Source organism: Astyanax mexicanus, chromosome 8 (genome assembly GCF_023375975.1).
Source record: "Astyanax mexicanus isolate ESR-SI-001 chromosome 8, AstMex3_surface, whole genome shotgun sequence".
Taxonomy (NCBI): domain Eukaryota; kingdom Metazoa; phylum Chordata; class Actinopteri; order Characiformes; family Acestrorhamphidae; genus Astyanax; species Astyanax mexicanus.
This window is the reverse complement of record NC_064415.1, coordinates 47,467,140-47,482,784: the sequence shown is the minus strand read 5'-3', so window position 1 is coordinate 47,482,784 and position 15,645 is coordinate 47,467,140. Positions and strand designations below refer to the sequence as shown.

Genomic DNA, 15,645 nt, shown 5'->3' with positions numbered 1-15,645 from the left:
GGGACTCAGACACAGTCTCAATCTTTAAGTCTAGACTGAAAACTTACTTGTTTAGTTTAGCTTTTGGTAATTAATGTTTTTTTCCATTAGATAAGGCTGCAGATTCAGGGGTTCATGGACAGAGGAAATTGTGGTAAACTGTGTGTTCTCAGTTTTGCATAAATCCAGTCAAAACTAATTCCATCTCTCTGCTTTCCTCCGAGTTACTGACTGCCCACCTGTCTGACCCGATACCGATGTTGGACCCTCAGGCTCTCGCGTCTCCTGTCCGGCCAGACTGATGGAAGTTTCTGAAGTCAGCTCTTCTCCACCACCACCACAGATCAGCTGCTCATCATCCATCTTACTCTCCACTACAGATTACATCCAAGCCATTAGTGGCGCTATTACACTCCTGAGTACATAAAACCTATATGGATGTATAAAAGACTTTTTAAATTTTAATTTAAAAGCCGTTTGACCAGTGGTAGGATGGTCCCCCCTCAAATGTGAGTCTTGGTCCTCCCAAGGTTTCTTCCTCCTCCTGCAGCTCTGAGGGAGTTTTTCCTTGCCTCCGCGCTCACTGGGGGTTCTGTATTCTGTATTTTCTATGTGTAATGTTTTGCCTGATTCTTTGTCCTGTAATCATGTTTCTGTAAAGCTGCTTTGTGCCAACACCTGTTGTAAAAAGCGCTATACAAATAAATTTGATTTGATTTGATATCCTAAATGTACATTTTTGCATTAGATATGTGGACCTGAACTCTTTAAAAGATACATTGGAACATTTTTTTTTTACAATAAACTGTGGCTGTATCTGTAAATGGAGTTTTACTAGTAAAATGTAATCATACATACAAGAGTAAAATTTGACTCACCTTAAAATATAGTTAGCTAACCCAGCTAAAAGTTCTCCATCACAGATTCTTCATATCCACTCATTCGGCATTCAGCTAAACTAGCTGTTCTGTGGAGTTCAACATAAAGAAAACTATGACTTTGTCTAATGCTTCTTAGTATTCACATTAGCTACATTAGGTACGAGGTTAAATAAATAAAAACAACCATCTGAGCCTGAGTTGAAGGCATCAGGACAGCGTAGCAAGCTAACCTAGCTAGCTGCATGTTTTTGCCAGAGCTGTTGTAAGGGGTGAAGAAAAATGCTCACTCAAAGCCCGAGCGAAAAAAATGTTTTCTGTAGCAGAAATATTTCAGCAGGATAAAAACCCGTCGTGTAAAACAATAACGCTTCATGACGTTTTCAGCTTAAGTTGTATAGCTAGCTATCTGAATCCTCTCATGTTCCAGCTATACGCTGCATTCGCCGTTACTCTACGAAGTGTGTTATTTGTAAACGGTGCCTAAGGTTTACCCACCGGAGTTAGCGAGCTAGCTCAGCCTGTTACTGCTAAAATGGAAGCGCTGATCAGCGGCACAGCGGCCAATATCAAGTAAGATACCTTTACTCTCTGCGAACATGGGCGCACATATTACACGTATTAACAGAGCATTTCCCACAGAACACTGTACTAGTGGCAGGGCAGACGCTGAGTTTATGTCGCTAATGCCGGTAAAACCCGTCCAAACTATGCTAGCCTGCTAGCTAGCTCTACCTACCTAATCTGTCAGTGGGTATTAATGCATACAGTACCAAAATAAAACAGTTTAATTAGAAATTAGGTTATTTTCAGATTGTTTTGGGTTGTTTCTTTTGCATATTATAAAGTTATAGGCTTTAATCTGTAGGCTAGTTAGTTACATGGTGGTGTCACATTAGCCACTGCTACCTTATCAAAAGTAATATCAAAACAAAGAACATTCTCTAACAGATAAAGCATTTAATACGCAGTTAATACCGTGGCCTTTACTTAATCTGCTGAAAGGTTAGTTTGAGAAAACTCTCTGCCTGCCAATTACGATATTTGTAGCAATGAAAGAAGTGTACTTATTTCTCAATAGCCCCATTATTACATTTATGTTTCCTGGTAAAGGGAACGGCATCAACAATCTAAAAGCTTCTGGCAAATATGGCAAACATTAGATTAAATTGTTATTTATTATATGCAGAAGAAAGTCATATAATTTATTGTTAGTTTTGTAATATACTGGCTATGGTGTTTATGTGACAGCCACTGTTTGACAAGCTGTCAGCATAATGTTGCTCTCATTTTGGACAGGCAAGTGTTTTGTGTAGAGAGGTATAATATTGTGTTTGTCTTTAAATTTTTTTAAATAATTTTATTTAAACTGTGTTTTTGCCATAGATGGACAAATCATTTCTGTTGCCAAATATTCTCTGTATTGTTGCTGTTATACCGATGATAAATGTAAGGGAGCTTAAAAATCTTTTTGTGTTTTGTCTAAAGAACAATATTGGGTAAAGTTATATTGTGTTTTTCTTTCCAGAGAAGATGGTATGGATAACTCTGACAGAACTGGGAATGGCTCAGGTGAAGAGGAAGAGAACAGAGGAAGAAAAACTGAGAACGTGAAGGTTGATGACATGGAGAAACACAAAAGAAAGAAACATAAACACCATAGAAAGCACAAATGTTCATCGTTAGAGGAAAAAGAACACAGACACAAGCACAGACACAAGCATAAAAAACACAAATGCCAGGATGATGGAGACTGTTTTGAAGAGGAGGATGATGCAGACCTTATCTCAATTAAGAGGTCCAGACTGGATGACATGGCAGCTTTGGAGGATTTAGAGAAGCAGAGGGCCATGATCCAAGCAGAGCTTGATAATGAGCTGCTGGACGGGAGGGTGCACTCAGGAATGGGCTTGATACTGCAGGGATATAACTCAGGCTCAGATGAGGATGGGGAAATGCCAGAAGGGACATGTAATGGAGATCAGCTTAGGGACATTGTTAAAGAGCCACATAAGTCAAAGAGCCATCCATCTGCTGAAGAAGCTGAAAGACTTGATTCCTGGACTCAAAGTAGAAGCAGATCCAAGGAGATGCCTACCAAAAATCGGCATAAATCAGACAAAAGAAAGAGCAGAACTGAGCCAACTTTTGAGACCAAGGAGAGAATGCCAGGTCCAGGTCCATCCTTTGACAGGAGGCCTTCCAGAAGTATTCAGCAGCCCAGGTCTCCTGTAACATCAAGAAAGCAACAATCTACATACAAGACTCAGCATTCTCTCTCTGCTGAGACTGAGCAGGAAAATAAAAAGGAGTCTTCACCTACAGTTCCACAGCCAGGCACACAAAGTGCTGATTATTCCAAATCACCTGAGAGGATGAGGCGATCTAGATCCAAAGACAGACATAGCAGACAGCCTGAGTCTGACCGCAGGCAGGACAGGGACAAGACAATGGTTAAGTCTCCATCTAAGGAAATCTTCTCAGGCAAGGAAAACAGGTCTCCCAGTGGAAAGCGTGACCAAAGTCCAGCATGGCTTACATCCTCTAATAGGACCAGGGAACATCATGCCCCTCAGCAGCTTTCCCGGAACCCGACTGGTGACAGAGAGTCCAAGCAAAGCCGCTCTGACCCCCGTAACAGATCTCCATCCAAAAGGGCTCGATCTCGCTCCATAGAGAGAAGACAAAGAGATTCTGACCGCCAGAGACCATCTCCTGTCAGGTTGGAGGCTAAACACTCCTCTGTTATCTTTCAATATTAACAGTAATCATAACATAAATTTCAACCTACCCCCTGTACTCGTAGTCTGTTTCTGTTGTTTTCTCTATTGTTTAGAGATTCTGTGTGCCTTACAGTGTCCGCTCCCATGAGACAGGAGGTGGCAGAGGGCAGAGTCCTTCTCTAAGTACTCGACGAAGACGGAGCCGCTCCCCCCTAATGTGCAGATCCCGCTCCCCCAGGAGACACGCCAGCAGGTCCTCTCCTCCCAGAAGAAGGTCTGTCTAAGCCCTTTCACATGTTAATATGTACTACTCACCTGTATCCTTATTCTTAATAATTGAGCACATTACCAAACACTTGTCGGGTTGTCAGTTAGTAACCCTGAATGAAAAGTGCTGGGTGGCTCACCAGAAGACCAACATGCTGACAGCATGGCCTGAGGATCGTGAGTTTGAGTCCAGGTTCATGCTGCTACACAATCAGCAGCAGGAAGCTGAGGAAGCACAATTGTTCATGCTCTGGGTGGGTAGGTTGCACAATTTGATGCTGGTTAGCACACACATCTGTTGGCTGATGTGTCAGTGCTGGGGATCTGGTGCTTTCTTCCAAGCATGCTGGCTGCTAGTAATGCTGCAGATTGTGACTTAGCCAGTATCAGAGAGGCAGGAGGGTCCTAGTGTTAGGAGTATTGTCAGTTAAGAGGGCTGGGAGTTGAATCCTAGGGGCTCCTAGGGTCCTATGGACCTTGATGGAGGTTGGTTAATGGACAATTCCACTTAAAATGTTTCTGATGTTTTAGATCAGTGGAACGCGACAGATTGGGCCTCAGGCAGCATGCCCACTCAGGATCTCAGGAGAGAAGGAGGAGAAGCAGAGAGAAGGAGGACAAGTTTAAGGGCAGTCTGTCTGAAGGCATGAGAGCCGAACAGGATGATTCAGATGATGAAGTGTGAGTATATCAGGGTTCTTTTAGTGCTGCTGTCAGCTGGACTGTCCTATATGCTTATTACACACTGTGTGGCCCCACAAATGAATAAAGGCCCCCCCGTCTCCACCTTGCACCGAGTTAGGGAGAGTTAGTGTCCCGCATAAATTAGAAGATGCAGCGAAAATGGCCCCAAGGAAGTCCAGACTGGCTCTGGCTGCTGTAAGTGGTTTAAAACTGTTTTGACCTGTGGTGTGGACATGCATAAAGAATAATTGCAGTTGTGGATTATGACTCCATACAGGCTGGAGGATTATGATGTTGATGAAGAGGATGAGGAAGCCCTGATTCAGCAGCAGAGACAGCAGCGATTGGCGATTGTGCGGGTCAGGACCTTGTCATGTCTTTGGCTACATATTCACTATAAAACATTCATGAATCTATGTTTGTTGGAATTACAGAGCAGTATGTGAAGACTGAGCAATGATAGTTTTTTTTTTTTTTACTTGATGTTCACAAAATACTGGCTTGCTGCTTTTCCCATGAGTTTTTACAATAAAATAATAGGAGTTGTCTTCTACTGGTGCCCTTACATCTGCAGAAGATAATAACTTTTAATATATAAAGCACCTGAGCCTTCACTGTACTGTATTGGTCTATAGCTAAACTGTGGATGTAAAATGTTGTACATTGAATGTTGTACATCTTAACCAATTTTATCTTTTAGTAAGCAAAATGTTTACTGTGCACTGAAATTAAAATATTTGGCCCAATCTGAACAAAATTAAACATTTGGCTAAATACCAAACTTTTGTAATAAATTTTTCCTTTTTTTCACCACAATAAATTAAATAGCCTTAATGTCTAATGCAGTTACAAAATTATAGTTAACATAATTATTGAGTACGTAACCCTATTTACCCAGAAGTTAGTGAATTGTTCTCAGAGAAAGGCAGCCAATCATTTTTTAAACAAACAAATGCTAAAGCTGAGTTACCTCAGCTCAACTAACAACCCTATCATAGTGGTTAATGAGCCATTTTTTGTAACCTTCAGTAAAACTGAATAGTTGTATTGTTTCCCTCTCTCTCACATGTTCTATTATACAGAAATATAAGGAAACTAAGGAGGACAGCATTAAGTCTGAACCTGGCAGTCCACAGAGTAGCCCCCGCAGCCGCTCACCCTCTCCGGACGATGTCCTCGAACGTGTTGCAGCTGATGTAAAGGCATATGAACAAGAAAACTTGGACACTTTTGAGGCCAACGTCAAGGCCAAACACAACCTGCTTACCCAGGAAAAAGAGGGTATGTTTAATAAAGAGAATAAATAAATTAATGTATTTTAAGCAGACAGCTGTCAGTAATTGTACTGTGATAATTCAGTATGTTGTTATTTGCTTATATAAACAAAAAAAATGTTTTACACTAATTGGTGACTCTTGAATAATTGTTATATTGTTTATTTTTGAATGTTTTATGTTTTTAATCTTGAGAAAAGGTTTATTTCCTAAAATTCTACTGTTAAAATATATTTGTGCGAAACACTGTATTGAGCTAAATGTTTCTACAGGTCTGGTAAACATGAATTACTTTGGTTTTCAGGTCTTCAGTTGTTTTGAGATGTGTTTTCAGCTGTGTTTGTTTGAGTGAGAGATAGATAGAGAGAGAGAGAGAGCACCTGAGAGAATTCAGCTCAGCAATGCTGTGTCAACAGTTTGGCTAAACACAAACAGCGCTAACAGGCTCACACTCAAATTTGTGACAACAGAAGAAAAATGCGAGATTAAACGACATGCATACTTCAGAACATGGAATTGTACAAGCGTACTAGGCGGTCTAAATGTGTAAAATGTGTAGCCATGTGTTGGCAGATCTAAAACGATTTCTGAAACTTGTCTGTGTCGAGATGAATCAAAGAATAAAAAAAAACACTGATTATTAAGCTAAAATCCAGCTCTCTTTATCAGATGTTTACTTATGGTTGTCCAAACTTATGCACAGGTGATGATTTGATTTTCTTGTGGTGACAATCAGAGTAAAAATGTTGTTCTCAGTGCTCAGACTTTCACATACAGCTGTATATGAGTGAGTATATAATAGTCAAAATCTGATCTCAGATCAGATTATACCTGCCATATAGGAAAAAGAAGATCCTTCAAGATAAACCTAAATTAATGATCGTTTTCATTTTTTCTCCAGGAGCTAATCTAAAGAAGCCCTCAGCGCCAGATATGTTTACTGAATCGGATGACATGTTTGCAGCGTACTTTGACGTGAGTAGCCTGGAAGTGGTTTTCCATTGCGCTGGTCGGTGCTCCTTCATGCTTGAGTGCTTAAATAAAGTTGTCTGTGTAACGAGATCTGCACAGGTAGAGTTGCAGACTCTTGTCTCTCCCTTATTGCGTTTAACTGTTCAGGTAAGCTGAACCTCCTCACGCTGCACGCTGACTCTTTACATCTTCAGATGGACAGCGGAGGGAATGTGGAGTAATCTGCATTGTGATGGCACAGATATTTATACTTATATCTGTATACTTATACTTATATTTATATTTATGTTTTGTTTCTAGTTCTTTATATTGCATTAATTCTGTACATTGGAGGTAATGTAGCATAGATTCCTTCGTAGGAAACCTATTGAAAAGGGAAAAGAAGTTAATATAGTTCATACATAGCTGCAGTTAAATTTTTCTGCATATATTTGTTAAACAAAGGAAATTTGTAATTAAAATGTTAAATGTACAGATAGAATTATAGATAAATTGGCAGTCATGACATCACAACATAATACATTTTGCTGCCCATAATATTTTGTAACTACACTATAATGAATGCTTCCTGAATAATGCATTCTCAGTTAGTTGTGCAAACCCCTTTGAGTGAGCATCAAAATAAAAATCCTTTAGCAATTATATCCATCTGAAACCAGTTGACATGCTCCCCAGAAAGCTAATTCATGTAATTTAGACCTTGCATTGCTATGAATGTATTAATGTTGTGCTGTTGTTCGTTTGTTTATTATAAGCAGATTTGCTTGTGTTGTTGCCGACTCTTTTTAGAGTGCAAGACTGCGAGCAGCAGGTGTTGGAAAGGACTTCAAGGAGAACCCAAATCTCAAGGACAACTGGACAGATGCAGAAGGATATTATCGTAAGTTGAGTTACGCTATGCTGGAGACGAGCATGCGTGTGTGTTTATATGTGTATGTATGATTTTATTGATTCATGGTAATCACACTTCATCTCATATGCATCTCTTTAATAACTACATTAATAATCATTTCTTTCACATTTCCTGTATCCAGGTGTGAACATAGGAGAGGTGTTGGAAAAGCGGTACGACGTTTATGGCTACACTGGGCAAGGTGTGTTCAGTAATGTAATCCGTGCAAGGGACTTGGCCAGGGCCAGTCAAGAGGTGGCTGTGAAGATCATACGCAACAATGAGCTAATGTAAGTAGCCCACAGCAGGCCAGTAATTGCACATAGTTTCAGTCATTATTAATAAACTGTTTTGCCTCATCATGTATAAAAAAGACAAGAGGCAAAGATTCTTCCTACTTCTAGTGCTTTAGAAAGCACATAGGCACAAGCATGGAAGTGTCCTTAGATATTACAACCTGACTTTGTCCCAGATTAAATTAAACTATTAATAAAAATTATATTGCCAGCAACTTTAAAAATGTGTTTAACTCTGGATGTGTAATTATGGGGTTTGCTGTTATATATTACAGGTACTTTACTGACAATTTTTACAATGTGATCCTGCAGGCAGAAGACAGGCCTGAAAGAGCTGGAATTCCTAAAGAAGCTGAATGACGCTGACCCTGATGATAAGTTTCACTGCCTGCGTCTTTTTAGACACTTCTACCATAAACAGCACCTATGCCTGGTGTTTGAGCCACTCAGGTTAGTTTGGTTTTAAAAATGTCATTCTTCCTGACGTTGTGTTAACGTTAGTTAAAGGGTGCTGCCTTCCATGATAGAGTTTGCAAAATTGCATTAGTCTAGTAGGGAAGTAGGTGACAAAATATGTTCCTGTTGTTTTATTAGAAGTAGATGGTTAATTAAATCCTAAATGTCCTGATATGGCCTGACTCCAGTATGAACCTGCGGGAGGTCCTAAAGAAGTACGGGAAAGACGTGGGGCTCCACATTAAGGCAGTGCGCTCGTACAGCCAGCAGCTCTTCCTGGCCCTCAAACTACTCAAGCGCTGCAACATCCTTCATGCTGATATCAAACCCGACAACATCCTGGTGAGGCTCATCTGTCTGTAAAGCTGGTATACGATGCAATATTCGTCATTTATTAACTACATTCTCTTCTTTTAGGTGAACGAGTCAAAAACTATCCTCAAACTGTGTGACTTTGGTTCAGCTTCTCACGTTGCTGATAATGACATCACACCCTACTTGGTCAGCCGGTTCTACAGAGCTCCTGAAATCAGTGAGTGACACTGAGGAGCAATGGGGTCATTATATGTACATATATGCACCCACCATACACATTAACAAGCAAACAGTGTTAGGGATAGGGGTGGGATAAAATATCGATATTGTGATACAATATATATATATATATATGTGTGTGTGTATCGATACAATATATATATATATTGTATAGTTTCTGTTTGCGATACATTATTGATATGTGGCGTCAGATGTGGATATCTTTATTGAAACATTGGCGCTCTTAACAATAGAAGTATTTTAGATGGTATCATCATAGGGATTCACAATTTTTATGAACAAATATTAATCGAAATCATTTAAAAAAACTAAAAATAAATAATTTGTAAAGAACAGTCACTAATTTATTTCAAGTAACTTGGTGAGGGGGAACGTAATTTCATTAAACCTTGTACCTGTACTCAGATGAAATGACAATAAAAGCCTCTTGACTTGATACAATATATATCTCAATATTTTTTCATCCCAAAAGGTAATAACAAAAGGCTGTTCTGATACAAAGCTACATGTTCCAGATTATTATAATTCAGTGCTATATACGTTATATTAGAGTAGGTTTGAAGATCTAGCTGCATTTTATGTCATTAACAACTGAAAGGCAATTCAAATTACACTCATTAATAATAATAATAATAATAAATGCAGGACACAAAAATACAGTGTGCTTTGGGACAAAGAGCATCTAAAGTGTCTCAGCAGTCTCACACTGACACAGCAGTTGCGTAGCATATACATACAAAAAAACACTGCTGCTGCAGTTGTCTGAAATCAAATCTGAGAGAGTGGGTGGGTAGATGGTGCTCTGTACTAGTGTTGCACGATATACTGATACTAGAAAAATAGATCTCGATACGTCGTCATTAAAAAAAACAGTACAATACCACATTTGTTTGTACCAGTGCTAAACGAAAGAGCGTTTTAAAATAAGAGCGGAGTTTATAAAGAGTGCCACAGGGGGGCAGTGTGCAGCACTCCAGCACTTGCCTCCTCTTTTAGTCAGAAGGGACGAGTAGCATGGTGGCTATTATGAGCAATTTTGCAGATTATCCTCAGCTTGTAAAAAAATATACATGCACAAAGTGAAATATAACCTGTACAGACAAAAGGAGCCAACACCTCCAACTTAGCAAAGCATCTTTTTGACAGACCTGCAGATGTATTTAAATGATAATAGGCATTATCCTCCCAGATGCATTAGACTGACTGAAGGGCACATTGACACACTTGTGTTCCTGGCTAACAACCTTGAGGTGGCCAGAAATAACACTTATAAAGCTTAGCTGCTGTAACAGATTATTATTTTATTTTTATTCAGATATGTTCAAAGTGGCCTAAGTCAGTGAGAAACAAAGAGAATGTTTTTTCATAACATGGCCATAAAGCTCAGCTGCTACAACAGAGAATGCCCTCACTGGCTATGTTTACATTCAATCCGAATGAAATCATTCCAATTCTAGAATCTAAGTAAATGTAGCGTAAATGTATCGTGCATATAAATCTCTGTTCCTTTATATTACGATTGAGGTGTTTACATGGACTTGCTCTATTCCAATTCAGCCAGTAATTCGATTGTTAACGGATTATTAGGCTGCATTAGGCAACCCAATTTCTACCTGTGCTCTAGCCTCTGCCATTCATTCATACATTCACCCTCTCCCCACACTCCCACTGTGATGCTGGCCTCCACAGGTGCCAGTTAGCTGAAGTATCAGAGCTTTGGACAGCCTTCACAAAAAGTCCTAGTATGTCAGTAGGTTAATTGGTTCAAATTAGGGAGTAAATCTGGGTATTTCCTTTTTATTTGCAGTTATTGGAAAGCCATATGACTACGCCATAGACATGTGGTCTGTGGGTTGCACGTTGTATGAGTTATACACAGGAAAAATCCTTCTCCCTGGAAAAACCAACAACCACATGCTTAAACTCGCTATGGACCTTAAAGGAAAGATGCCCAACAAGGTAAAAAAAAAAGCTGTCAGATCAAGTGCAATATTTAGATGCAACTGATACATTATCTACATATTTCCCTGTTTTCAATGTCTCAGTTTCATAAGGTAGTTTTTAATGTAGTTGAACCTGAAACACCAAATCTGAAGTACTGTTTTGCCCCCTGTGATCTGTAAACAGGACTAGAACTCCATAACACTTCACAAATTTTCTGGGGTTTTTTTTCTCTGCTCCTTTCTTTGTCCCCAGATGATCAGAAAAGGTTTGTTCAAGGACCAACACTTTGATCAGAACTTGAACTTCTTGTATACAGAGGTAGATAAAGTCACTGAACGGGTAAGCATAGCTTCTTTTTACTTTTTATTTCTCTTTTGAAGCAAACAACCTGAGAAACAAGCTGCTCTGCCAGTAACTTCTTTATTTCTGAATGAGTCATTTGTCTCTTTCTCTCCCTCTATCTCTCTTTTCCTTTCTCTCTCTTCCTTTCACCCCCTTCCAGGAAAAAGTCACAGTGATGAGCAGTATCAACCCCACTAAGGACCTTCTTATCGAGATGGTGGGCCGCCAGACACTACCAGAAGATCAAAGGAAGAAGGTGGTTCAGCTCAAAGACCTTCTGGACCAGATACTTGTGCTGGACCCCGCCAAGAGGATTAGCATTAACCAGGCCCTGCAGCACCCTTACATCCAAGAGAGGATTTGACCACATCATCCACATGACCAAAGAGGGCACATGGCACTAAGGACTGCAATCTGCCAAGTGACGGTTTTGTATCTGCAGACGTGACTCAAAAGGCAAAGAGACATTTCCATTGTTAAGTAATGTTTTTCATTGACGACCTGAACGGGTAGGCTATCTCTGCTTTATCTTAAATTCATTATACCTTGCTGAATAGTTTCACTTAATGACCTGTAGGGAGTCTGGACTAGTTTGAATTTAGTTTTTTATTCTCCATGCTCCTGCAGCTCACTGGCTTCTGTGGATGTTGAAGGGCAGATATATTCAATAGATATATTTGATAGAATTTTTCAGGGGAAAGTTGTGGTTAGGGCCACACAAGTGATTGTATCTGTATGTGCACTAGCCTTCCAAGCCACCCCTTGTTCTGTACAGGATGTTGTCAGGTCAGCATAAATGCTGTCTATATTCACATCTCCCTCAGGTGTTAGAGCGAGAGTGCACTCTGGTGTGCGGGCCTGTAGGTGTGTGTCTGCTGAAATTGGAGCTCCGATCCCATCGGCAGGGAAGGCAACTCTTTAAAGGCAGGTTGTGTGTTTCTCTCTTAGTACACTGAAGGTAAGCTCGCTCCCCTTCCCCAAAATGCTGATGTCTTTATTTGGTGCCAAATTGTTTCAGACAAAGGTCCTGAAACCCAAAACCCTCCTGTTCTGCAGTTCCTGCATGTTCTAAACTGCATAATGAATGGACATCAGCCTAAAATCTCTTGCCCTCTATATGCTGCTGTTTATCAACACTGCTATCACAAACCAGGTTTCCATTCAAGCTTTTAGAAAAATTATGTGCAGTTACAAAAATATAAATACACAGTACATTACAAATACATTTCAGATGGCATTTGCTACTGTGAAAATATGGTAATATGGACATATTACGGACATATAAAAGAATCTGAATCTGAATATAATATATTTTTTTATAATCAGGCAACACAAGCAGTTGCCCATGTAATGAGGAATGAAATCTCTGTGCCACCCAGACGATATCTACCAAGAATGTGGGAGTACAAACACACCAGACAGTTCTGGGAGAGAAACAAATAAATCGGAACAAATTTTCCGACTAGCTGTATTATTTACATATATTTTAGTCCTAATGTCTGAATATTCCTAATAGTTAAGAGTTAATTGCTATTTAAGAGGGTATAATTACATTATTATGGCATTATATTATCAATATATCAGTGGACATTAATATTATTTATATCATTTATCTGTTGTTTTTCTTCTCCATCTCTTTTTTTATTTGTGTGTTTTTTCATTTAGGAATTCTAATATAAATTTCCCATATTTGTAAAAACTTGGTGGATTGGAAAAAGAATGCAGAGCAAAAGTAAAATTCTAAATGCAAATAAAAGCTCATGCTCATATTAGCCTGATCCAGGGGCATGGAAGTTTGTATCGGCACCTTCAGTGCACTGCCTGTGACAGTAATTACACTGTTTAACGGTGTAGAGCCCTCTGAGCGGGTTCATTGCTTTCCCTAGTGTTCTTTAAAGATGTGCATGTGTATATGAAATGCTGCACTGTGTACTTTGTATAAGCCCTACGTTGTGTCTTTCTGCTGTGGTCCTTATGTTCTGACATGTTGTCTTTTGATACAGGCGTATTCCTCATCTGCTCTATGAATCTGCTTGTTTTGAGCGGTAATTGCTTCTTTACTTCATATTGCTTTATTGTTCAAATCAAACAGATAAAGACACAGAGACTAGCTCATGCTACGAACATTGACATCCTGTAGTATCTTTTGTATCGATATCCTGCCCTGCATGTGAACAACTAGCTTGTATTTATTGTAAATTTACAAATTCATTGTTATCATTAAAAAAAATAAAGATGTTTTGTGGTGGAGCAAAAAGTAAAAAACATGTTTATATGTGTTTATAAGACTTTAAATTTCTTCTCTAACTGCTTTTTGTGATGTTTCTCTCACTGTTCCCCTGGTTGCTGAGAGAGAGGCTCTTCTCTGTGCTCCGTCCTCCAGCCTGCCTCTGCTTTCAGAGAGACGAGACCTCCAGAACAGCCCCTTATCCAGGTCACTCCTACAGGCATGTTTAGCTCCAACATAGCAACACAGAGATGATCAGTATTAGCCAAGATGATACTGATAACATTCCAGTTCAGTATGTTCTCCCCATATTGTATTGTATGTTCTCATTTAATGTGGTCAAATGTTGCTTGCTGGTATTTAGGAGCTTGAGACAGAGCAGCTGAAATGCTGTATATAAATATGTATTTTTAACACCACAATATAGATGACATAACATAAAATACAATGTCAGTTACTTCCAATATCATGCAGCCCTAATAAGTATATACATCATTGTGGGATATTGCAGCAAGGTGTGTACAAAAGTTGTGAAAGAAACCACAAGGAAAAATATTTATATTAAAATATTAAATATTATATATTAAAATATTTTTCTATTTGTCTAGCCCTGATAGAGCATTTACTATGATCAGAAAAAAAAGACAAGACTAGGTCGGTTTTGTGGTTGGATTCCAGGATTTTTTCCACATTAGGTAAATGATTCCGGTTTCATGCTAAACATTCATAAGGTATAATCAGAACCATTTCAGAATAAAAAAATACAGATATATGGTAAAAAGCTGACTAAATTAAACCCAGTTCCATATTGATCCTTGTTTCATTTTGCTAATCCATATGATGTTACCTTTTAGAGTAGTATCTTCTGAGTGAAAGCTGTCAGCTTTAAAAAGTTGAGTAAACAAATGGGAAGGCAGATGTTTTATGTTTTGCTTCAGGAATGTATAAAGACCCTTTTACACAAAGTACAAATCTTCAGATTTAAAAAATGGATCCTATTTTCAACATAGAGACTAGAAACTCCACAGCTTAGCAGAGCTCAGCAGACATTGGTCAGCCTGATGTAATATGTCATAAATATATTAATATTGTATATTTATTGTATAAAACATAATTATGCACTTGTTTTCATTTGTAAAAATTTTTTTCTTTAATCTGAAAGAATTAGACTTGGTGTGAAAGGGCTTTTAACTCTTACTTGTAACCACACTGAAGGAAGATACTGGTCTATTTGTTCTCTGTATTTTAGGGGCTGCCCATTAGAGAAGACTCTTAAAGGGAACCACACCTGAACAAAGGTTTCTGTTTTAGAAAGAGATTTGTTTTTAAAAAATGTGATTTGTTTTACTTACAATTAACAAAGTATAGATCTTTTACACTGTGGAGAAAAAAGACCTCCAGTTTGTTGTTCTTAACACTGATTTATCAGTCATTAAGGAGAGGAATAGAACACTGTTCTTCAGGTTTAAGCATAGGTGCACAGGTGCATAAGGTTATAAACAAAGTGCCATAAGCACTTTACTAGAACTAGCTGAGTAATAATAAATGGTGCTTCAGATGAAGAATGCTGACTGTTCTGAAAAACGCAGTGTGTAATACCTGCAACCTGCAGAAGCTCTTACAAAAGTTTATTTCATTTCAAGTCTCAAGATATAAAATATATTTTCTGAGAAATATTATAATTTGGCGGTATGAAGCCAAACTGAACAACAGAAAGGTAATATTGTTATTTATTAACTGATATAAATGTGTGCATGTTTATCTGTGATCTCCTGCACTAACTTCTGGTTCTTTATTTTAGGGTAAGTCGACAGTTGCTTCCTGATCCAATCACTGTAGCAAAACCCTTGGTTGAAAGATATCCTGACTGCCTGCCCACAGCACTGATGAAGGCCCATTTAAAATAGTTTTTAACCACATTCTGCCAGAGGAGACCCTCTGGAAATGTTTAAAAACTGCATCTCAGTCATGATCATTTCTGACATTTATGATGTACAGTGTGAAAATGTTCTACAATAATAAAAAATAAGATGAAACAATTGTGCTTGGGTTGTTGTTTCAGATTTCTCCTGCGTGCTGCTATTATCTAGAGTAGTAGGTTCTAAATCCTGGTCCTAAACTGCTGCTGTAGTGGACATTTCAGAGTTTTCCAAGAG

At 38.8% G+C, this 15,645-nt stretch overlaps 2 protein-coding genes across 9 annotated transcripts in view; one reads left to right on the top strand and one right to left on the bottom strand.

Moving 5' to 3' along the window:
• Window positions 1-1,165, bottom strand: part of si:dkey-154p10.3 (zinc finger protein 335) — a 44,786-nt gene extending 43,621 nt beyond the window's left edge. For all 3 annotated transcript variants that reach the window (XM_007229322.4, XM_049481919.1, XM_022677970.2), the window contains exon 1: window positions 858-1,165. The gene's annotated coding sequence lies outside the window, so the exon portion shown is untranslated. The remainder of the gene's footprint in view (window positions 1-857) is intronic.
• A 144-nt stretch (window positions 1,166-1,309) lies between these two features.
• Window positions 1,310-15,528, top strand: prpf4ba (pre-mRNA processing factor 4Ba). 6 transcript variants are annotated; one of them, XR_007440128.1, is made up of 17 exons: window positions 1,310-1,430; window positions 2,386-3,579; window positions 3,714-3,854; window positions 4,379-4,528; window positions 4,809-4,890; window positions 5,614-5,812; window positions 6,707-6,780; window positions 7,567-7,657; window positions 7,812-7,959; window positions 8,278-8,415; window positions 8,610-8,763; window positions 8,839-8,953; window positions 10,784-10,935; window positions 11,173-11,259; window positions 11,423-13,696; window positions 14,739-14,787; window positions 15,291-15,528. XR_007440128.1 is itself a non-coding variant. In XM_007229314.4 (15 exons), exons 1-15 carry the CDS (start codon window positions 1,393-1,395, stop codon window positions 11,624-11,626), a joined length of 2,967 nt encoding a protein of 988 aa, XP_007229376.3. In that variant the 5' UTR covers window positions 1,310-1,392; the 3' UTR covers window positions 11,627-15,528. The 6 variants fall into 6 exon arrangements, 2 of the variants coding, with proteins under 2 accessions (XP_007229376.3, XP_049337875.1); XR_007440129.1 differs by lacking the exon at window positions 14,739-14,787; XR_007440127.1 differs by having other exon boundaries at window positions 14,739-15,528.
• Window positions 15,529-15,645: the final 117 nt, after the last annotated feature.

Excerpts from the sequence above, each read along its gene's own strand:
- prpf4ba (XM_007229314.4), top strand. The coding sequence starts at position 1,393 with ATGGAAGCGCTGATCAGCGGCACAGCGGCCAATATCAA. Across the intron at positions 5,813-6,706 it reads GCTTACCCAGGAAAAAGAGG|GAGCTAATCTAAAGAAGCCC; the intron begins GTATGTTTAATA and ends TTTTTTCTCCAG. Across the intron at positions 8,764-8,838 it reads TCAAACCCGACAACATCCTG|GTGAACGAGTCAAAAACTAT; the intron begins GTGAGGCTCATC and ends CTCTTCTTTTAG.